The sequence below is a fragment of the Globicephala melas genome, chromosome 15 (genome assembly GCF_963455315.2).
Source record: "Globicephala melas chromosome 15, mGloMel1.2, whole genome shotgun sequence".
Taxonomy (NCBI): domain Eukaryota; kingdom Metazoa; phylum Chordata; class Mammalia; order Artiodactyla; family Delphinidae; genus Globicephala; species Globicephala melas.
The window spans coordinates 35,870,696-35,893,918 of NC_083328.1; the positions used below are offsets into that span (position 1 = coordinate 35,870,696).

General features: G+C 58.2%; 1 protein-coding gene across 5 annotated transcripts in view; it reads right to left on the reverse strand.

Annotated features, from left to right (window-relative positions):
- KCTD5 (potassium channel tetramerization domain containing 5) overlaps positions 1–23,223 on the reverse strand; it is a 44,662-nt gene that overhangs the window by 18,939 nt on the left and 2,500 nt on the right. For 3 of the 5 annotated variants that reach the window (XR_009558963.2, XM_060284390.2, XM_030848399.3), the window contains exons 2-5: positions 13,385–13,493; positions 11,644–11,735; positions 9,577–9,672; positions 6,234–6,359 (exon numbers count right to left, since the gene is read on the reverse strand). Coding sequence is in view for 4 of the 5 variants with exons in the window: in XM_060284390.2 (XP_060140373.1) it covers positions 6,234–6,359; positions 9,577–9,672; positions 11,644–11,735; positions 13,385–13,493 (423 nt within the window). In the remaining variant the exon portion in view is untranslated. Of the gene's footprint in view, positions 1–3,397; positions 3,457–6,233; positions 6,360–9,576; positions 9,673–11,643; positions 11,736–13,384; positions 13,494–23,223 lie in introns of all 5 variants that reach the window. The other 2 variants (XM_060284389.2, XM_030848398.3) reach the window with 2 other exon arrangements.

A 23,223-nucleotide genomic window follows, 5' to 3' on the forward strand; every position in this document is an offset into this window, starting at 1 on the left:
TGGGAGGCAGCAGCAGACCTGTCCTCAACCCGGCGCCTCCCGGGCCTCCTGAGACATGCGGCAGGGCTCCGGGGGGATGACTCCTCATTGAGGCCCCAAGGACTTCTGGGCAGCATCTCTCTCAATGGCCTCCTGAGGATGGGAGGCTCCCTGCTCCCAAGGGTGCCAAAGCCCACCTGGCGGTTTAACTGCCCACCGACTCCTGATTTTCTCTCCAGCCCAGCTTGATCCCGGGCAGAAGACACATGTGTGCAACCAGGGCCCCTGGGCCGCCAGCCCAACCTGACCCTCTTCTTTCTTCCATGCCCCATCATAAACCACGTCCCTTCCACCCTGCAGCCACACACCCAGAAACCTGGGCCCCTGGGATTGCCGTCACCCCCACATCCATACGTGCCAACTTGCTCCCCACACTGCCTGGCTGGGGTCACATCTTCTGTAAATGGACCACCCTCCTTGAGGGTGCCAGCCGCCTCCTTGCTACAGCCAGACAGGACTCTCTGGGACACACACCTGACCCCACTGGGGGACCCTGCCAGCCCTCGGCCGCCATGCTTGAGCCTCTCCCTCCCACTCCTCCTCAGCACCTCGGAGCCAGAGCAGCGCCCCCACCCGGCCTTCCTCGCCACTGGAACCATCCATGCCTCCCATCTTCCCCCAAATCAAGCTGCGAGCTCCTCAAGGCCACAACCCCATGGGAGCCAGGGGAGACTTTGGAGCTGGCAAAGTGTGCTGTTTCGACACGTCAAGCGTGGCTACTGAGCATCAAGTAACCAGGACAGAAAGGCCACGCGTCCCGGCCAAGCCCAACCATGCCCAGGCCAGCGCTGTAAGATGACCCTCCTTGCGATCCCACTGGCAGCGAGAGTGGCCTCCCGGGGGCATTTTCCACTTGAATTTCAGAGCTAAGAGAGATACGGGCCAGAGGACACTGTGTGTTGCTGAGCCCTGGACCCGGTGCAACGTGGGGACATGCCTGGAAGGGGCCCGTCCTGCTCGTGCCAGGCCCAGCTCACACGGATGACCAGCCAGAGTGAGGCCCTGCGGGCACAGGCAGACTTCTCAGGTTCATGGCCAGTGGCCACCGGCCCTGACTCCTGCTCACTGTCAGGGCGGCTGTCCAGAACCACACGGCCCATCTCTCACGTCCCCCGAGGGCTTGTTCAAATGACTTAAGAGAAGCCCAAGCTCTCCAGGCTGTCCCCTGACGCCCCCCCATCCCTGTGGTTCCCCAGGCCTGTCCCTCTCTCTCTGACAGCTCCGAGGCCGTCCAGGAAGCACACCCTCTTGCCCGCTGCCCATTCCCCAGTAGGTGCACCTTCCACTGTGCTGGGGGAACAGCACCCCAGGCTGAAGGCCCCTCCTCAGGCCAGACAAGGACAAGCCCCTAAGCTCAGCAGCACTCGCCCGCTCACTGGGAAAGCCCAGGAGGCCCCTGTCGGAGGGACATGGTCTGAGGACGTGACTTGGGGTGAGGGTGGGTCCCCACTCAGCCCTAGAGGACCCTCTGGCCCCCTTGGTGCTAGTCCCAGCCCCAAGAAGGTCTGCCACCCTATCATCGTGGCTGTTTGCAGGGAAAGCTGGAGTTTGGGGGGCCATGAAGCCGAGAGCTGCTCACTCAGTGGGAGCCCAGCAGAGCAGACGGCGTCCGAGTTCACAGGCCTCAGTGGTGGAAAGGACAAGGCCCACGTAACTACCACGCGGCCTGGGAGCAAGGTGACAGCACAGGAGGGGCTGCCCTGCCAGAGCCAGAGCCCCAGTGACTATCTCCTAACAAGGACAGAAGACCCCTCCTGGGACCTGTGACGGTCACGGCCCGTCTGCCCTGGAAGGAGCTCTCACTTGGGCTGCCGCCCACAAGAAGGCCTGAGCTGGGCCACAGGGACTGAGCAGGCTGTGCATGGCACATGGCACCCCCGCCCCCCACCCCAACCCAGCGGGCCCAGGGGCCAGGGCCACTCCAGGGCTGCCCTGCCATCAGCTCACCTCGCCCCTCCCACAGCCCAGACCCTGGCAGTCAGGGCCACTGAAGCGGCTCCTGCCAGCAGATGTGAAGTCTGTAACTGGGGGTAGGGGGTGGGCAGTGCTGCTGAAAGAAGCCCCTCCTCCTGGAGGTTGGCTCCTCTGTCCCTGCCCCCCCACCCCACCCCGTGTCCCTGGCTCCTACCACAGTTGACCATCAGGCCACGCCAAAGTCAAGCTGAGCCCCTAAGGTGCAGTCACTCCAAACCGAGACGGGCCACAAATGCAAACTACCGCCTGATTTCAAAGACTTAGAGAAGAGCAAAGTAAAATATGTCAGTGATTTTTTAGGTTGAAATGACAATATTATGCATGTAATGGGCTAACAGTATCAGCATCAATTTCACGCATCTTTTTACTTTCTTAACGTGGCTGCTAGAAAGTTTAAAACAACAGATGGAGCTCGTGTTGCACATGCCCTGGACGGCAGTGGTCCAGACCAGGGCCCAGCAAACCTTTCCTTAAAGGGCTAGGTAGTAAATACTTCAGGATTTCCAAGTCAAGAGGTAAAGCTGAGGATATTATGCACTCATATAATCACCAGAAAAATAACCACTAAAAATGCAAAAGCCATTCTTGGTCTGCGTTCCCAGACCAGACTCATAGTCAGATGTTGGCCTCTCAGCACGTGGCTGGCCACAGGCTCTTCCCAAGCTCCTCACCTGCAGGGCTTGGCGGGGAACCCCTGCATGACACCTGTGCCCTGCCCTCTCTGGGCCTCAATCTCCCCTGTGCAACGCAAGGGAGCAGACGAGGCGCTCCCTGCTGATGGGATCCTGGCTGAGCCACAAATTTTCGACAACAAGAAGGGCCAGGAGGCAGCAGGGACTTGAGGAGCAGCGAGGGGCTGAGGGGGCGTCCACGGAGCCTCCCATGACAGGGCAAACAGAAGGAGGGTCCCCACAGACTCCTCTCCACCAGCACCCCTAGTCTGAGGCATGAGGGAGTAGGGCTGCCACAGGCTTTGGTGTCGGGATCAGGGCCCACTCTCTGTGGCACAAGCTCCGACTCCTTGGCCCTGAGCCTGTGGGTAGACTGGTGACGGTGGGGAGACTGGCGGGCTGGGGGCTGCGTGTCCCTAGGGGGCGCAGGCCCACGTCCCTGCTGCTGGCACCCATGGCAAGGAGGCCCTTCCCAAGCCTGACACACACAGCGCGGAGGTGCCTCAGCCAAGGTCCCAACCCCACCCACACGGGCATCCTCAAGGGGACAGACAGCCCCGCCCCGAGACAGACTGGCTCCAGTGCAGATCTATGCGCTGGCATCTATCATGGAAGGTTCTCTGTCAACTACAGGCATGAGACAGACGCAGCGGAGGAGGGTCTGGGATCAAGGAGACTAAGGTAGGTGGTCAGTTTCAAGGGCGCAGGCTCACCATGACATTTACACTTAATCTGAGTCATTCCCTTCGTGACCCGTGTCCTCGTCGTCACTCTGGCTCGGCACCGGCAGGCGGCAGGGAGGAGAAGAAGAGAGGGACCGTCAGTGTAGGGCGAGGCGGGAGGCAGCAGAGGGAAGCCCACCCAGACAGGCCAGGTCTCCACAGGACAGCAGAGAGCACGGCGCTCAGGGATGGACCTAAAGTTGTGCTGTGCGGTGAACTACAGGCCAGCCTCGTCCAGATCACACTGTGGGGGGAAGCACGACGTCCCTGGGCCCCAGCACTCCCGAAGTTCCAGAGTTTTCCTTCCCTCTGTGTTGTGAAAAACTGAACCTTGCCCAAACAGAGGTCTGGCCTTTGCCCTCAGCTCCTGGGAGGTCACGACCTCCAGGACACACCAGTCTGACCATGTGATGGGGGGGGGTCAGTTGGCTGGGGGACTGGAGACTGCAATCAAGCACATGGGTGATCAACTGTTGATCAATGGATCAATCATGCCTACGTGACTGAGCCCAGTAACATCTCTGCACACGGAGGCTGGCGGGGCACCCCTGGTGGGCGGTGCTCTGTGCACGGTGCCATGCATCCTGACTGCACGAGGAGCACCTCTGCGACATGAGCTCCACATCTGGCATACTTCCTGGCCTCTGCCCCACACACCCTCCCCTGGCAAGTTTGAAATCCCCCCTCTTTGTACTTCCTGTAATAAACTGTAACTTTGAGCAGAACAGCCAGCAGTGAGTTCTGAGTCCTCCCAGCAGATCATGGAGTAGGAGAGTGGTTTGGGAAGCCCCTGAAGCTGGGGCTGCTGGTGGCCGCTCTCAGTGTACTGGTCCCCTCGCTGAGTTGCCCGACCCCCACCCGCTCTCTCCTGCCACTTCCACCTCAAGACGTGTGTGTGTGTGTGTGTGTGTGTGTGTGCGCGCGCGCGTGCGTGTGTGTCTGGCCCGTGCTGTGGGCACCCAATGAGCAGGTCCACAGTAGTGGACCCAGTGTCCTCAGAACATGAAGTACTGCTCCAACCAGGCTGTGCACAGGTGTCCCCAGATCGTGACCCCCAATCCGGCCTCAACACTTTTCCATGGCTTACAGAGGCCCTGGCTGTGCTCCACCTCCTGGGGAGCTCCTGCCACGGCCCCAGTTTAGAAGCCGCTGTTGCTGCCACACTCCAGAGCCAGGTATTTCTGGAGAGAGAAATAGGGCCGCACTTTCAATGGCAAAGGGATTTGGGGTCATGAGTGGAGTTCTGTCAGCACAAACGCATCCCTTCTGCAGCTGAAAAGCCACCTGAGGGACATGAGCTCAGGCAGTTGCCCTGGAGAACTTGGCTATGAGAATTTTTCAAGTTCAGAAATAAAAGTTTCTAAAAATAAGACAACTTGCAAAAGAGCCCTGCAAATGCTCAGAGGTATGGCTCCTCGTGAGGCTGGGGGCTCCGGGAAGTGGGGTTGCCTCCTACCCTGACTCAACAGGAAGCACGTCCCCAGGCATGGCACCAGAACCCCTTTGCTCCCGGCCCATTGCGGGGACCTGCACCAACCCCCACGACAGCCTGTCCTGGGCAGTGGCGGAACAGCCCGGACCCTGCACTTGCAGCTGCAGGCACCCTTGCAGGCCAGGGGTTGGGGGTGGGGTGGGGGGGCAGGATGTGAGGACTCTGGAGGCCCCAGGGCCTGGACAACTGCCCAGTCGTGCTGGGGTGAAAGAGCTGCCTCGAGCACCAGTGGAGGATGGCCACCGCGGGAGGACCAGCGGGCGAGGTGAATCTGCCATCCATTTCCAAGCCCATGCCTCCAAGGAAGACCCTGAAAGGCTCACAGGGGCAGTTCTAGGCAGGTAGCAGCCAGGGTGGCACCAGCCAAGAGTGTGAGGAAGGCCTGGAGCCCCCAGTTTAATGTCATCAGTTAAAACCTCGCTGGCCTTGTCCACACTCACTCAAAACACCCTCTGACAGCATGCCAGAGCCTTCCCCCAGGGCCGCCTGTGGGCCCAGGACACACAGGCTGGCTGCCACAGAGCCCCTGGATCCCCTCAGAGCCGGCTATGGGGCTGTCCAGGCACCACCTGGCTTGAAGGTCCAGAAGTCCTGCCCAGGCTGATGCTGGACTCTGCAAGGACAGACACATCTGGAGTCACCAACCTCAGGAACAAGCCCAGAGGAGATGCCACTAGAACCTGTCACCTGCAGGCAAGGGTAGCAGCTGCTCCCTGCCACAAGGCTGCCCTTGCGCTCCTTGGGAGACAAAAGGGCCAGACGTCCAGCAGGGAGCCGGTACAGTTCAACAGGAACTGGCCTGTGCCAGGCCAAGGCAACACTCCGTGGAGTCTCAAAATCACACAACCTGCCAGATCTGCTCCGTTTACAAACCAGCACGACTCCCAAGCCTGGGATGGGTGTATCCGAGGCAGGTGCCACCAGGAGGCTCTGCCCTCCAGCCTCGACGTCCCCAGTACCCAGGAAAACAGCCCACAGTGGCATCACTCAGAAGCATAGCCCCCACCAGCAGAACTGGAAGACAGCAACACTTCCAGGAGCAGGCTAGCGGGTTAGAAGAGGTGAGGGCGGAAGGCCTGGGCTGTGGGAGCCGCAGCATGTTCAACAACCCCGCGCTCCACCACTCGCGTCCCGTGGACGTCCGTGTCCTCTCTTCCAGGACTCTGCTTCTGATATGCCAGGCGAGAATTATGTGATGATGGACAAGCAGCATGAGGCGAGCAGGCCGCCAGGAAGCCTGCATGGCCAGGAGCGCCGCGACGACAGTAAGAAACAACACAGCAAAGGAGAGAAACCCAGCCCTGCAGAGGGCACTCGGGCCGCAGCCTCACCCACCTTGGCCTTCTCACTGGGCTCACTGGTCGTGCCATACGGGGAGTTGTGCAGCTCCTTGGAGACCACGCAGAGGAACTCGGCCTGGTCTTCACTCCCGTAGTTGTAGGAAGAGCCAATGCTGACCAGCTGGGAGGAGAGAAGGCCAGTGGGATGTGGGCAGAGAGCCTCACACACCTGGCTCAAGACCAGCCCCCCACCAGGAGGGAAACAGCCTGCAAAGACCCCCGGCAAAGACGGCCGATGCTCAGGGAAGCTAAGGGACAGGATTCAACCAAGAGACTTTTAACGAACTTACTGAAAATAAAGTTCCTGAACACCAACACTCAAGCTCAGATGCACCCGTACACACACACCACGTGCAGGACAGGCCTCCTGTGCCAGCACGTCCAAGCTCCTCTCAGGTTCCTGGCTGGGTCCAGGGGACGCTGAGTGACCCGGGGAGGGGAATGCAACGCTGGAGTGGGCATCAAGCGGGCCGGGCCCGAGAGCAGGCAGCAGGGCGGTGGCACTCTGCTCTGCCCATAAGTTGTGCCCTCCGCACGAGCTCTGAACACACGAGTGTGAGCACACGCCCACACACATGTGAGGGCGAGTCCCTCCCCAGGGAAGCCAGGACCAAGCCTTCCTCTCACTGGGGCTACTGACTGCGAAGGGGCATAGGAGGGACGCAGCAGCTCCGACAGGCTCAGGGAGAAATGCCGGGGCTGTGGCTTCCCACGCCTCAGCCGCAATCTCAGTCTGGGTGTGTCCACGCCCATGGCCCTGCATCCCTGGGCCTCCAGGTCACCACACAGGAGCTGAGGTCCGACCTGCCTGCTCCAGCTTAGCCCAGAGCCACCAGGGACTCTGTGTTTAATCAAAAGAAACGCACTAAAATTGTAGTGAGCTATCAGTGGCACAATTATCGAGGCAGTGCCTGGAAGGCCCTCCATCTTTGCCTTCTCTACTGATGGAACTGCCCACGGAGGAGAGGCCAGGGGCAGGAGCGCCACGTGCAGTGACAAGGACACGGTGAGCACCGCCAAGTGAGGGAAGTGTGCAGAGCGGTGCGGGCCGCTCTGGGAAAGAAGAGGAAAGCCCCAGGGCCAGCGTGCCCACCCTGTCTCTCTGGTGGAGAGAAGTGGATGGTTTTTAGAGGTTATGGAGGGAACTGATCAGATCCCCTGAGAAACTCATCCCTCCCACCCTTCCCCCAAGGCTAGGTAGGGTGCCCACCTGACAGTCTCTGCCAGAGATAACACTCTGGATGCTGGGGAATGGGGTCCAGGGAGTTTGTGTTTTGTGTACACATACAGGTATTTGTTTTCCCAAACATGGGACTGATTTTGCAGCAATGCTGTTTTGTAATTTCTTTGTAAACCTTAGGCTTTTCAGTGGGGGTTAGATGGCTAACAAAGCGAGAGTGAAATAAAGAGTTGAGGACGGGGAGGAAAAAATAAATAAAAAGGTCTGTTCTAGGAACAGACTGGAAGGCTGTTCTAGGTTCATAAATGCCTCTCAGAGACAGACCTGCCACCTGCGGACCTCAGGGGTGCCCGGCCCTGGGTGCAGATGGAGCAGCGCATATGCAGCCACTCATAATCAGGTCTGCCCAGGGACCACATCCTCACGAGGCGTGCAAGCCTCTCAGAACCTGGTTCTGGCCTTGTCACTGACCACTGGCCAACTCTGGGTTAAGCCCCACCACCTCGTGGGGTCCCAGGCTCTGGCCCCTCTTCCCCTGCAGTCTGGCTCCTGTTTCTAGGAAGCAGACAAGTGAACAAACGTGACCCTGGTTCTGGGGTTTCTCTGGCATGAACGGGGGGAGCACGTTCCCAAGGGAGGAACTGGGCAAAGCGGGTGAGACTTGGGGAGAGAGGAGCTACTCTTTGCTGGGGGTTTGGGATCCTCCCAGAGGAGCTCAGGACAAAGCCCCTGAGCTGGTCTCAGGGAGGATATGCCCATGCAGGAGGCACGGGAACCCCTCTCCCTTCCGCAGGAGCCACAGCGAGGGTGACCTAGTTCACGGATCCTGAACCAGTGACCGCAGCTCCTGTCTCCCCAGCCCTTTTCCGGGCTGCACACCAAGGGACAAAACGAGGGGTGGTGGGAGACTTCCTTTTCTTTGTGAGCCTGGTGTGACTGTGCTGGGGTCAGGGAGTGAGGAATGCAAATGTAACCACGGGACCCCACCGGGACACCCTCCACAACCCCGCCCCAGGGCAAGGGCAGGGCATCAGAGCAGCCCTGCTGGCTACGTCTCCGGGTGAAGAGTGGGACACAAGTGCCGACTGTGCCTTTCATGACATTTCAAGAGGACGCCAAGCATTCTACAGCCTGATTCATTATTTCAAAAGACCCATAAGAAAGGGTAGCCTTAATTAGGAGGGATGCCAGGGAACCCCATGATTTCCTACCGTGGACAGAAAGCTGGCACCAGAGGAGGCTCTCAGGAGCCAGAGGGGGTGGGCTGGGGTCACAGACCTGGTCTCCGCCCTTCAGGACCAGCGCCCAGGGCTTGGGCCGGGCAGGGTCATAAGCCCAAACCTCAGAGTCTCTGCCTAAGACACACAAACAGCGACAATGAGCTTGTGGGCAAGGTACCGCCCACTCAAGAGGACATCCTTGCCGTGTTCTCAGGCCCACAGGTAATGGGCTACAGTTCCCCAGGACGAGAGGCAGCATGCCCACAGAAACACCAGAGCGCTGTGAACAGAGGGCGGTGGGTGGGTGGAAGAGACTTGGCTCTCACCCCTTCTCACAGGCATCCTAGCAAAAGCAGAGCTGAGGAAAATGAGGGGCATGGCCGAGCCAGAGTCAGCAGCACTTCCCAATCAAGGGCTGGGGGACTGCAGAGCAGCCCCAAGGGGAAGGGCATCTATGCCAGCAGCAGCACAAAGGAGCCGGAGCCCCATCTGCTCGGCCAGCACAGAAGGGCCAGGAGGGGCCAGGGCGGACAAGGGAGGGGATGGGTGCCGGGGTCATGCCAGGAGGCACTCAGGATACATACACACACACACACACACACACGCACACGGAGATGTTAGAAAAAAGCACACAGAACAGTGCTCCCACAAAAGAATGGGCTAGACTAAGAAAAATAACTGCAGAGAGAAGACTTGGGAGGTGGGACCCTAAGAACAACTCTTGCCGCTCCCCCCATCACCCGTGACCAATCTAGTCAGGACTGGTACAGCTGCTGCTTGTGAGAGGTGCTGGAGACATGATGGGGACCCATGCTTCCATGAACTGCAGGCCGCCCAACACCTCATTACTGGTCCCGGGGGCCAGCTGACCTGAGGACCCGAGCAGGGCCTTTATAATTAAAAGATCCACTGTGCTGCAGGCTCAGGGGGTACTCTACCTGCTCAAACTTCCAGCCGTCGGACATGGTGGAGACCATCTGCGTGAGCTCCTCCTCCTGACACTGGAGCACACGGTACACGTGCTTCACTGGCACCTGTGAGAAGGGCCACAGGTGAGGGCAACGCCCGTGCCCCGCCCCCTCGCAGCCCCGCCCCACGTGCCAATTGGGGATGGCGACGGGGGCCCAGGCGACAGAGGCCCAGGGGAGGCCTACGGTTCCCTTCCACCTCTTGGGCCCAGGTCGTGATGCCTAAAGAAACCCCAAAGGCATCCACTGAAGAAGCAAAACAAACATGCTGGAACAGCTGCCGTCTTCTGCTTTCCCATCCACCTCCAAAAATATTTCCATTTCTGAATTCCAAAATAAAATGAGTCATGTTCCTGAAATCCCAAGAGCACCTGTGGCTAGATGTGAATACACGATGACAGCCATTCCTGTGCCTTGGGGGAACCACACAAACTAAGGGGGTGCCTTGAGAGCTAAGCAGGACCAGCCTCAGCCCTGCTCACAGAAAAAAGCTCTCAGACACGCACAGCAGCTCAGACAGGAGCCCGTGGATCTTCCGATCCACTCACCCACCCGACCTTCGCTGAGCTCTGCTCCAAGCTCGGCTTCTGGCAACACCGCGGGGAGCACTGGCCAAAGGCCTGTCCTAATACAGCTGCCGCTCCAGCCGATACACAATGTGTCAGTGATAGGGTCACAGCTCGAAGTACACGGGTCACCACACAGCCCAAGTGCTTTCATTTGTGAAACAGTGGAGGACACTGAGCACTGCTCAGCCTGAGCCTGCTAATCCCCTTGCCAGCCTGTGAGGGGGCCTCTCCCACATCCACCATGCAGGGGGGACACAGGCACAGAGGGCTGGTGCCAGCCCAGGTCACAGGGTTCGTAACCAGAGGGGCTGGGCGGAGGGAAAAGAGGCCTCAAACTGGCCAGAGATGACTGGGGAGCTCGTGGCCACATCTCCTGCCCCCTCCCCAGGCCCCTCCCGCTGTCCCGATGGCCCTGTGGCTCCTGCAACAGGGAGAGGGCGGGAGCTGTGTGGTGGGTGGTCCCAGCCTCCCATGCCGTCACCCCAATGTGCCCTCCCCTGGCCCCTGACCAGCCACTTGGAGCGGCCAGGCTGTCAGCAAGCCTCTTCACAAAGGCCAAGAGCTCCAGCTCTGGGCCTGCCGGGTGCCCAGCGGGAAAGCCTGGGGTGGGTGGGGGGCAGTGAAAGGGTTTTAAGTGGATGGAGACTCTTCATGTAGTCTGGCATGAAGCTCTGAGAGAAAGCGCACTTCACAGCAGCCTCCTGGCAGAGGGAACCCGCCAGGCAGGGCCTGGCGCTCTACTAGCAAGTGCAGAGCTGGCACTGCAACAAAGACTAATGCCTAGACCCTCTGGTACCTCCCTTCGTGGGAGGTGCTAGACACAGCCCATCTCAAACAACACTGGCCTAATGGGCAGCAGAGTGGCCGTGCTGGGCCTGGCACTGCTGACCGTGGCCAAGTGCAAATAGGTCCCACATGGGGCTCTGCACCATTGGGGACACAGTCCAGCACAAAGAGTACCTACTGAGCCCTTCCTTCCTGGTAAAAGCCAAACTCTCATCGTGCCTACACACACCTACAGGACCCCCACCTCATCCGTCTGTGCCCAGCTTGCCGCCAACTCCCCTGTGCTGTCCCTCCAGCCACACTGGCCCTCTGAATGGGTTGAGTACTCAGCTACCACAGGCCCTTTGCACTCGCTGTGCCCTGTCTGCAATGCCCTCCCTGAGACGGCCACACACTCAAGCCCCACAGAGGCCTCCTGCTCTCCCTCTGCCCCCTCCTCACCCTCACTGGACCGTCCTCCTCAGCAGCTGCTCATCGTTCCCCACTGGAGTGGGGCCCCCGAAGCATGTGCCCTGTGTGCCGGCCAGGGCGCCAGCTGACAGCACCACGGGAGGTGTCCAGAGGGCGGGCCACAGGCACCAGGACAACTCCAGAGGAAGCCAGTCAGCAAGGAGGGAGGGAAGCGAGCCGCGCCTTTATGCCAGGCCTCGGAAGGTTCCTGCACCTTAGTCACCGGTCTCACCTGTGATGTTCTGCTGTCTCGTTCTCTAATTTTGTCCTTTACAAGTTTTATTAGTGAGGTGATATTGTAAAATTCTGCTTCCTCCAACACCCCTAGAATAAAGAAAAACAACTATAATTCCCACCAGATCAAAGAATAAACGTTGTGCCTCTGCCCCTCAGTGGACCGGTGGCCCGTTCTCAGCCCAGCCCACTGGAAGCCCCCGGCCCCCGTCCTGCCATCCTACAGACTCTGCAGACACCGCTGGCTCTCAGGGCCCCCAGGGTGCACACGGAGAAAGGACACGTTTGTGGACGCACGTCTGGCCCGCGTCCTTCCAGGTGACCTGCTGGGTGCTGAGTTCACGCCAGGCCCCCGGGACGTTTCTCGGACAGACCCCCTCCAGAGCCTGCGGCCGTCTGTCCTGGGCTAGCGGCCACCTCACATGGGTCCCTGTGTCACTCAGTCAGAAGACAGCTGGTTGAGAGGCTGCTCAGCTGTGGAACTCCTGCCAACTTAGGAACCCTTTCCTGCCGTTTGCAAAGTCCCCAATTTAGGGGCTCTGAACGGCCAGGTAACTCTGAAGAGCGGATCGGAGGGGCCCTGCCTCGGGGGCTCCTCATGGGTATTCCAGAAGGTCAGGTGCATGCCTCCTGCCACCATGCCTGGTCATCCCAACCAGTCTGCACTCTGCACAGCGGGTCCCGGCGCTAGCGGCACCGGGGGCTCGGAGCCGTGGACTCTGTCTGACCCTCAAGCTGCAGCCTAATGAGGTCTCAGGGACTCAGCAGAGCGGGTGGTGGGGCAGCCAACGCCCAGGCAGACGTGTCTCTCTTCAAGGCCCCAAAGGGAGGTGCATCTCAGGATGATGCGGGGCGACGTCCTATCAACCCTTCCCTTTGGATCCAGGGGTGGGGACTGTGGGGCTGTGAATAAGCCCTGGAAGCCTCAGGATAAGCACTTTGGCCTGAAGGGCCAGTCTTCTACCATCCAGACGCTCCAGGTGCCCCTCGTGCTCTGAGGGGCAGATGGGAAACGGCACCCGTGGGGGCCTTTCTCCCGAAAAAAAGCACTGCATCTGAGGCTGACGGAAGACAGGTGAGTGAGGCCAGGCAGCAGGGGCTTGATCTGTGGCAAGTACCACATTTGCTTTCTAAGCAAATCATGCTGGGAACAGTTTGCCTAAAACTGTACAGCTGCACACACAGAACACATGTGTGTGCACGAAAAAGACACTGCAAAAGAAGATGCAGACACGCAGTCGGAGGAGCAAGAGGGCCCGGAGACAAGGAGGGAGCAGGCTCAGCTCAACAAGCAAAGGGGAGAGAGCCCTGGGCTCTCAGCACCGACCAGACCCTGAGCTGGGAGCCATAGCACGGCAGGCATCTGGAAACGCAGGAAGAACTCAGAGGGGGTTCTGCCAGGGCTGCCCCAGAAGGAGAGCAGACCCAGGGTAACCGACACCGGGGACCCTTGGGAGGTGGCGGGCCCCAAGCTGTGTGAATCAAGGCAACCAGAGAGCAGCAGGCCCCAGGGAGGAGCCCCACCCTCAGGGCACCACCAACCGGACACCTGAAGGAGGGAGTGGGTTGCAGTCCCAACCAGCCCCCACCCAGCTCTGGATTGTCTCAGCTTCCTGGAGGAAGAAAAGGGGAAGAAGCAGCACCGAGCAGCCCTGTTCCCTCTGAGATAAGCATCTGTGAGGGATGGAGCTGGAGAGCAAGGGAGGGCCCCCCTGATCCCGGTCCTGCCTGCAACTCACCTTCCTCGGCAAGGTCTTTGTTAATGACCAGCTTTCCGTGTCTCAGGTAGTTCAGCACAGGCCCAAAATAGGTAGGGTCTCTGTCGATTAAATAGGCACCTGTTTCATCCTACAAAGAACAACACACCAAGGTGAATCCCAGACAAGAAAGCACAGTTCCCACAGCTGGCCCGCAGCCCAGCCACAGCTAAAGGGGGTTTTGGAGGCTTGTGGGCTGTACGTGTCTAACACACAACTGGAAGGATCAGCATTTATGGCTCTTTAGGGAACCCCTAAGCAGTGTCGCCTGCTTCCAGCCACCTGCAGCCGTTGACCCTGATCTGTCACCACTGCAGGTGAAGCCAAGTTTAAGCTCTGCTGCGTCAAGGTGACCTCCCTATTTACTCTGAGGCAAGGAGATTGTGTACAAGGCCTCTTTCCTCATAGCTCCAATAATTCCTGAGAGCGAGTTCATCCTTTTCTCATTTCAGCAACCGTCTCACAAGAGTAACCTGACACACTTTCCCCCATGGGATGCTCTCAAAAGCGGGACTGATGCCAACAGGTCAGCATCTGAAAGACACCGTGACCCAGGCCGCCGCTGCTCATTTTGGGGCTCCTCGCTGGGCAGGACTGGGTAGTCAGAGGCTCATGGAACACAGCTTCATTTTCTGTTGCCAAGTGACCCTAGAGCTCCCCTGAGACTGCTGACCACCGAGGAGGCCTCCCCCACAGCAGCGCCCCCCCGGGGTCCATCTACAGAAGGCACTCCCTCCACACCTGGGCAGGCCCTGCTTCGCCCCCAGGGCCAGGGCCTTTCTGAGTGTTAGGGACCCTCACTGCCCACGGCACACGGCATCAGGCATCTTGGCAGGGAGGTGGCGAGGCGGAACCCCCTGAACCTCTTGGACATAGTGAGCCCACGGGCCCCAGAGCTCACTCCCACTGGGAGGAATCTCAACTGTGAAGCGGAGTGCTGTGTTAGGGCCCCCTTCTCACTCATAAGCATCAAATCTGGAATTTTGTGTAATAAACCTGGTGGTTTCAAGGGTTTCCTCCTGAGTCCACAAAGCTGTAAAAATCTGCTCTCCTCAGATCAAATCCGGATGTGGGGCCAGCAGGACCCAGAGCCTCGCTGATGGGTGGGCAGGCCCCGCTCAGCCCAGAGCACCTCTGCCCCTTCCTCTCTCCTACAGGCCCTGGGTGCTCAACCCAACCTCCTGCCTCGATAGGCCACTGCCGGGTCCCCCCATGGGCTTCCTGTCCCCCAGGGCAGCATCCAACCACACACAGACCCCCAACTTTGTCTAAGGAAGCACTGGTCAGATATTGTCCCAAGGGATCCTGCCTCCTGGCCTGGCTCCTCAGCCCTTTCTCCAGACTCCCTAGACCCCTCCTCTTTTCCAAGCAAGGCCAGAAGACCCCTGGGACAGGCTTCAGGAAGAATGATGCTTCAGCAGCCTCCCTACTGGTGAAAAACAGCCGCCATTTCCTACAAAGGGGCCGAGGTCTGGAAAGAAAAGGATGGAGCTGCCACAACATGGAATCCAGGGGCTCTTCCCTGCACCTTGTGGATGAAAAGAGCCCAAGTGTGACAAGTGCAGATTGCCAAGCTCAGGAATTATTCATCGGCTCACTGCTACCTCCACAGACAGCTGGCAGAAGGTCGAGAAGGAAAGATCAGACAAGGACTGGGCTCTTCTCCGCCCTCAGGACACCCCAGGGAGCCTCCCTTGTCACACGGGGCTGAGGCCCCACGACGGGGCTCAAGGCCATGCCACCGACACACTGGGTATCTCGCTCAGCACTGGGAGTGGGCAGGAGAGGAAAAGGAAGTGACCCAGGCCTCCAAAGCCTGGAGGGATGGGGGATGGGACAGAGAAGGAGGGAAAGGAGGTGAGCCCACAAAACTGTGGTGGTGGCACGCCCAGGGCCAGGTGAGAGGGCCACCGCCCAGATGCAAAGGGACCCCAGACCAAGCACTGGAGAGCATTGGAGAGCATTGGAGAGCCAGCGATGGGGCTGGGCCTCCAGACATCAGGCTGACCCGTAGAAGGGCAGGGGTGGGAGGCTGCTGAACAGGGGTGGCTTTTTCACTAAAAGGCCACGTGGCCAATGCTCCGAAGGAACTCCTACCCAGGCCCAGCCCTCAGCTCGGCGCACACCAGGCCAGGCTCGTGGCCCCATCTTAGGGTGCCTGAGGTGAGGCCCTCTAACCCCGGGAGGCTGAGGACTCCCCAGGAGGGACTGGGGATCCAGCACCCAGGCTGGCAAATGCAGAGGTAGCAGCAAGGGGCGGGGGGACAGCACACCCCCAGCAGCCTCCCCAACATGCTCCCACCCATACCCTGTGCTCAAAGGCAAGTGGCCTCCGTGCTCAACTACCCAGCTATCCAAGGGGAGGGGCAGGCTTGTCGCTGCGTGGGGACCCTTGCCTTCATAAAAGGAGCAGCCTCACGGATACGTCCAGAACAAGGCCGAAGAGTCCAAGGTGTTTGCTGCTAACTGGACTGGAGCCCAAGCCCAAGGGTGGAAGAGCAAAGAGGACCCCACCTGCGTCTCAGGGTCTGGAACCCAGGCTTTGTATCCACCAACAGACGTTCCTGGTGGCCCACCCGGAGAACAAGAGAGGCACTGGTCCCTGGAGGTGCTGGGAGCACAGCTGGGAGACAGCTGGCACCACGGCGAGTGGGGGCACAGAGCCACAGCTGGAGGGAGCACGGAGGTCAAACCCCTGGGGTCCAGGCTCACGCTCAGCTACTCAAGGCGCATTGCTCCTCTCTCCAGGCCTCAGCTTCCCCATCTGTCAAATGAGATACTCAGCCAAGAGGCCGGGGGCCCTTCTGGCTCTAACGGTCTGTGTCTAGTCCAACGTCTCTTCAAGGTGACAGAGCTGGGCTCGTGACCTGTCCTGGGGGCTGGGACAAATTCCAAGGCAGAGGAAGCCACATGTTCTGGCCACAGAGATGGGGAAGCACTGAGCCAGGAGACTGAAGCACACACCTGGCCGGGCCCTCGGAGGCCTGTGCCTTCCACGCCTCCTCCCCGGCAGTGCCTCCAGTGACACCCTCCCCACCCCCCACCCCCCGCCGCACAGTCCGTGGCTTATCTTAAAAACCCGTGTGAAAACCTAGAGGAGGCCATCCTGGGCACTCAATCCACACATAGGTTTAGAAAGCTGGGGCCGAGCACCCCAGAAAGAGAGGCCTGGGTGCTGGGCATCCAGACCTGCACCAGAGCACTGGCTGCCCACAGCTGGGCACCGCCCCCCCATCTCATGCCAGCTCTCTGGGTGTCCCAGGACCCGCTGCCTGAGCCAGCCTCCAGGGCACTGGGGAAGCTGGAATGGGCTTCAGTTGGGACCCTTGTCACCCCATGCTTCTCCCACGTGGTGTCACCAGCTGAGGGCAGGAAGCTCAGTCCAACAGCTGCCACGCTGGCCCCAGCAGTGTGGCCTTAGCACTCCCTCCCAGGAGGGAAGACCCACCCACCTAGACCTGGAAATGCAGGCCCATGGGGTGACCCTAAGATACTGAAGGTCAAGTGGCCGTCCCCTAGCAGTGACAAGCCCACCCCTCCAGCCCTGCCACTGCTAAGCAGACTTCAGGAGGCTTCATGGCAGCTTCCTCCATGAACCCCACAGGGCTCTCTGGCCCAGTTTCTTCCCGTGGATTTGTTTTGCTCTGATGGGCTTCATTACGAAACAAGGACGAGGACTTCCCTGGTGGTCCAGTGGTTAAGAATCCACCTGCCAGTGAAGGGGACACAGGTTCAATCCCTGGTCCGGGAAGATCCCACATGCTGCGGGGCAACTAAGCCCGTGCGCCACAACTACTGAGCCTGCGTGCTGCAACCACTGAAGCCTGCATGCCTAGAGCCCATGCTCTGCAACAAGAGAAGCCATTGCAATGAGAAGCCCGCACACCACAATGAAGAGTAGCCCCCGCTCGCTGCAACTAGAGAAAGCCCACACACAGTAACGAAGACCCAGCACAGCCAAAATTAAAAAAAAGAAAGAAAGAAAGAAAAAGAAACAAACAAGGCTGAGACTCTAGGGTTAGGAGAGACTGGGCAGCAGCATGTTGGGGCGGCGCTCTCATCCTACAAGGAGTGCCGGGGGCCCCCAAATTCCACTGGGCTTTATCTTGGACAACAGCCCAGAGGACCGCAGACTGACTCTCGTTTAGAGGCACCCAGGCAGGAGCTCTGGAGGAACACCGTCTTCCAGCACCTAAGCCCGAGCAGCACTGGAGAGTGTACACGTGCCGGCAAGGGCTGCCTGCACACTCGACTGTGACCAGGCTGCGACTGACACGGGCACCAGGGCCCTCGGCATCTCATGTTGCTTGTGTTTGTAAGTGGCCCTGGGGCCTCCATCCTAAGGCAGAAATAAAGAAAACTACAGAACACAGAAAAAGAGAAAATACCAAAACATCCCAAATTCAGAAGTCTCAGACTCACTTATGCAAAAGCTAAGAGAGAATGGTCTCTGTGACACCCACACCAGCAGCGGAAGGGGACGCCCGAGGCTCGGCCACTGGCAGCTGCGATAACAGCACCCCATCCATCACCTGCTCACGGGAGAAGAACCTTGTGATGTGCACTTGGCATGGTCACACTTACAAAAGGCAGCAAGACACGAGGATCTCTCTCCCCCCTCCCTCTGTCCTCTCCTCAATTTATATAACAAGCGTGTGCTACATTTATATAGTGGCAAGGCTTGAGGTTTTTGGGTTTTTTTGTAAAAGAGCCAGAATTAAGATTGCTTGCTTGACAAATCATTTTCCTCTATTGACTATCCCCACTTCTCACTGAATCTGCATTTGACCTACTTGTGCTGGTTTTTAAAATATATATCTACCTTAAAGGCATAAAAGAGAGAAATGCTGGACTTAGCTCTTGAATATTTAATGGAGGTCATGCCCGTCAGGTTACACACAGTTTGCTGGGGGCTCACTGACGCCCAAGTTGGCCGAATCCCACTCCAAGGGGGCCCAGCCTCCGAGGCCGAGCTGTTGGGCTCCAGGGAACTGTGAATCCTGCATCCCTGAGCCTGTGCTGCAGAGGGAACGCCCTGGCCACGGCCAGGAGCACCTTGCCCGCAGTCACTTCTCTGAGAGGAGGCAGCAGGCAAGACAGGCCACGTCACACGCTCTCTGAGGAGACCCCTGACCTGCAGTCCCAACATGGACAGAGGCAGAGAAGACGATCCTAATTAGAAACCCACACAGCCCCAACCCGTCCACTCCCTTCCGAGCAGCCCAGCAGCCTCAGCCCTCGGTGCTGGTTAGGAGGCAATGCTCTGACAGGGCCGCTGAGGTTCTCCTGTTCGCCTGTGCCTGGCCCTCACGTTCAAGACAGATTCGAGTGCACTGCGCGGCGAAACATCATAGGTCCAGGGCGGGTCCCCCACCCCCTTGATAGAACCGTGCACATGGCCTTGAAAACGGCCATAAGGAACAAGGGTCGAGGAAGTCAGGCTCTCAGGCAAGGCTGGAGACGGAAATGCATTCTGTGGCCACGTCTCACTCCAGCTCCGTGCATTCTCTGGAGAGGCCTGCACCTGGCTCCTTTCTATCACATTCCCAACTTCCACAAACACACGAGGAAATGGAACACGAGAAACACACGGCCACTGGAGACTAGAAATGCAAAGGGTTGAGTGTCCCAAGCTAAACGCAAGATGTATTCTGTCAAATTTCCCCATTTGAAATCTGAACGCAAAAGCACAGAATTTTCTGTACACAAACATTTGCAATCAACATAATTAGAATTAATTTTCACTCTGAAATTATCCATTTCAGTGATTCTGTTTCACTTTAAAACCTTCACCTCTGCTCTCTTTTCTCTTTTGTTTTCTACAGTTTGTCAAATCCTTGACCTAGAAGAGGCCTTAGACATCACCAATTACAAATGAGGAAACAGAGGCCCAGAGACCTGTCCAAGCAGCGGATGTGCAGAACTGTGCTGACGTGTGTGGGAGTGCTGGCTGCTTCTGACTTAGCTTTCCCCATATAAGACCCTACGACGCCCTGTGTACACCTGGAGATCGGAAACCCTCCGGCACACACAGGGAATAAAGGAAAAGCAAGAGCTCTGGGCCATTCCCACCCTCAGATCTCAACCAGCACCCAGCTCTCAGGGTCCTGACCCCCGGGTGCCTCCCAGTCTTAGAATGTGGCTTAGAAACAGAATTTAGGGTGACATAGAGGACTCAAACGAGGCTCACTAAGAAACAAATGCAAGAGGACGTGTGAAAGGACCCCAGCACATGAGGCTCCTGGTTATTCTCGTAGAACAAACGTGCTTCAAATTCACCTAAGGTGGGGTTGGGGGGGGGGTCCCACCAAGCTCCACGAACAAGCGGAGATGGCTCACAGGGACCGTTCAGCTCAGCTGGACCAGGGCCCACTTGGAGCAGATGCCACATCAACTGTGCAGGCAGAAACAGGCATCGGGCCACCCCAGGGTGTGGGGCAGTCGTGAGCAGGATGTCATGGGTGGACCTGCCAGCCGGAGAGCCACCCGTCCAGGTCTCAGTGCTATGAACATCTCTGTCACAAGGCAAGGGGGCAGCCATCTGTCCGAACTTCTCAGGTACTTCCCTCCCTACAGACACTCCAGTTACAGAACACCTGCACATAAATCCCCTACAGATGCCACACTACTTAGCTTGGTTGAGAGAGAGAGAGAGAGAGATAGAGCGAGAGAGAGAAACTAGGAAGTCAACTTGACATGGAAACAGGCGGAAACCACGACCGCCTGGGAGAGAAGCACCAGTAGGAAGAGCCCAGGGTCCCTGGCCGCAAACCTCCCCACAGTGGTTCTGCCAGCCTGGAGGCGAGGCCCCCTCCAGGCCCAGAGTCTCCAGTCCCCTGGACGCCAGTCACTCAGCTCAGGCAGGCAGGACATTCTGCAGCCAGGATGCCCCGCCAGGGGTTCACACCACGCCCGCTGCTCCCAGGGGTGCCCAAGCCCTCCCCAGCAGCTGCCCCACAGCCACCGCCCTGCTGGCTCCAAGGCAGCCTCTGTTCTCTTCCTATGCTCGGCCCTGCCGGCAGACCGGTGCAGAGTTCCCCCTTCCTTCTCGCTGGGGCTGAAGAGCAGGCCCACGGCTCCTCTGCACCCTCGCCCACCTCCCCTCCTCACCGAGGAACTGCCTGGCGCCCAGCACTGCCTGCCTCTCCGTTACCTGTTTCGAAAGACCTACCTTGGCCTATGTAGTGGCAGTGATGGGCTGGCCCAGCTCATCACCTCCAGAACCAGCCCCAACAGAGCCTGACTTGTAACACCAGGCCAGGATCCTGGAAGTCCAACTACTGAGGAAACTAAAACCCACAGAACATAATACGGATGATGAGGAAAGATGAACGGTACACACCCCTGCTCAGACGCCTCCCTGATGCCAAGAGCCCATCCCAGACACACATGGAGGATGGTACTGAACTCTGGAGCTGTGTTCTCTAGGCTCGAGGGCATCAGGTTTCTCGTACGATAACTCGATGGCTGCCCAGGAAGCTGTGCCCCTCCCCACTGGCACAGGCTCCAGTGCCCAGAGTTGGGAACCGGCCCTCCAGGGCCTGTCCTAAGAAGTGTCCATCTGGGAAGCAGGGGGCACTGAAGGGCCCAGCTTCCACACCCCACCCTTTGAGGTCGGCCCAGCAACCAGAGCTACCTGCCAGCAGCATGAGGTTTGCCGCAAGTGAGGGAGCGTGTAATAAGTGACAAATAGGAACAAAAACAAATTCTGAGGGGGACAAAAAAGCATTCTTGGTACATTCTTTCTAAAAACAAAGTACAAAAGTAAAATAAAGACTACTAAGAGCCATCTCTAATTCCTGCAACAACTCAGCATGAGGCACTGTGTGGGGGAGGGCTCAGATTCCTCAGCTTCCTTAATTCTCACAACTCCTCCTCTGTGACTCTGCTCAGAGAGGTACATTAACTAACCCCAAATCGCAGGGCAGGTTAAGTTGTGGGTGGAGTCAGAGTCAGGCCTGAGTCCAAAGTCTAACTCGGCCACCATGAAAAATGCCCCGTACCCCCAACACCCACATCCCACCAACTCCAGACCGGAATGTGCTGGGTGCTCGGCAGTCTGGGGAGAGCACCAGTGCTCGAGGTGGCCTGCTGGCACCCTGGCCACACAGACCCCTCCCTGGGTGCCACACAGAGTCAGCTTCTCTAAAGGACTTTAAAGATTCCTGGCCCAATGAAAGCTGTCCTTGAGCACCCCTGGAAAGCAGCCATGTGCACCCACTCCAGGGGAACGCAGCCACAGATAAGCCATAAGGAACTGGCATCTCTGGGTTCCCATAAAACTCTATTTGCAAAACCAGGCAGGTGGACCGCAGCTTTCTGACTGCTGCTCGAAACCAAGACCAGTCACCGTCCTGCTGGCCAAGAGCAAGTGAAGGCTGCCCGTGCGGTCGGGGGAAAGAGGAACTGCTCTTCAGTTGACGACCACTTCCTCCCAGCTACCCTCAGACGGCTGACAGGGGGACAGCTGATGGCTGTGTCCGATGCCCCGAACAGCTCTCCTCACTAAAGGCAAGCCCTTCCTCAGGGCTTCCCTGCTCAGGTCCAAGGGGTCCTGTGGAGAGGTGACCATGGCATCCACGGCGAGTGAACCCCCACTGCACTGGGCCACCACCTGCCCAGGGCCTGAGCCAGGCGTGGGGTCAGGGCTGAGAATATGCTCGGAGCCAATCCTCAAGTAAAGCGTGAGACGAAATGCACAGTGGCTCGGGACCCCCACTCCTGGCCTCAGACTGGAGACCCAGCCCTCTCACTGGAGTTCACGATGCTCTCAGCCTTTTCACCTCTGACTTAGTCACACGGAACATAATCTGCCGTTTCACTCTAAGTAATCCCCACTTCTCCTGCCAAGCGGCTTAAAAGATAGTCCTTCCACCCACACCCCCATCACTTAGCCCTGTCTGTAAAACTCCTTTCACTATCTTTCTAATCCTGAAACTCTAGCCAACACCAAGTACGCTGGGGGTAGGCACAGGCAAAGAACTGCAGAGGACATGGCATGTCATCAGAAACACCTCGACGGCCCCACCCCTCAAAGACCCATCTGATGCCACCACATCTGCAACCCCAAAGCCAGGACAACGGCCCTGTTGAAGGGCAAAAGCTCATGTGAAACACACAGTTTTCTCCAGGCCTGGCTCAGCTGCAGAGACTGAACCCCCACCCCCATCCCAAATCCTACTTAATCTGAGTGGTTTCCAACCACCAAGTAGTATTTCCTGTTTCCCTTTTATTCCTAAAGCATCTCCACACTGAAACAGGGACTGATTCAGCTCTGAACAAACTCTAACCTGTTTTCAACAATGCCACTGGGCCAGGTACCATGGAATACAGAGAGATACAACCCAAATGAATCACATGTCGAGTATTTACAAAGCACTTCTGGGAAGGAGTGTTACACCTGGCCTGCCCCTGATGGAACAGGGGAGAGAAAAATGACCCAGGATAGCAGGTGAACAGATGCTGAAATGAATAACACAGACACAGCCCTACTGGGGAAGCACCAGAAGGAAGTGAGAATTCACACTTGGGCTATCTATAGAGAGAACTTCGTGGCAGCAAGGGCTCCGAGTCAGAACTGGAGACAAGAGGGTAAGGGTTTAGCGGCTTGGGGCACCGTGGGCACTGGGTCCCAGTTACAGCCCAGCTCCCCACCATCCCTAACAACCAGTCTGTCGGCTATTTAACAAAGCACTCCTCCAGAAAAATGTCCTGACACCACCCCTCCCACAGAGCTTCATGACTGAGCCCCCTGCCAGACCTTGAGCGTTTAACAGCAAGCTCCAGGTACTCTCCCAGTGAACTCCAAACCCATCAGGCTC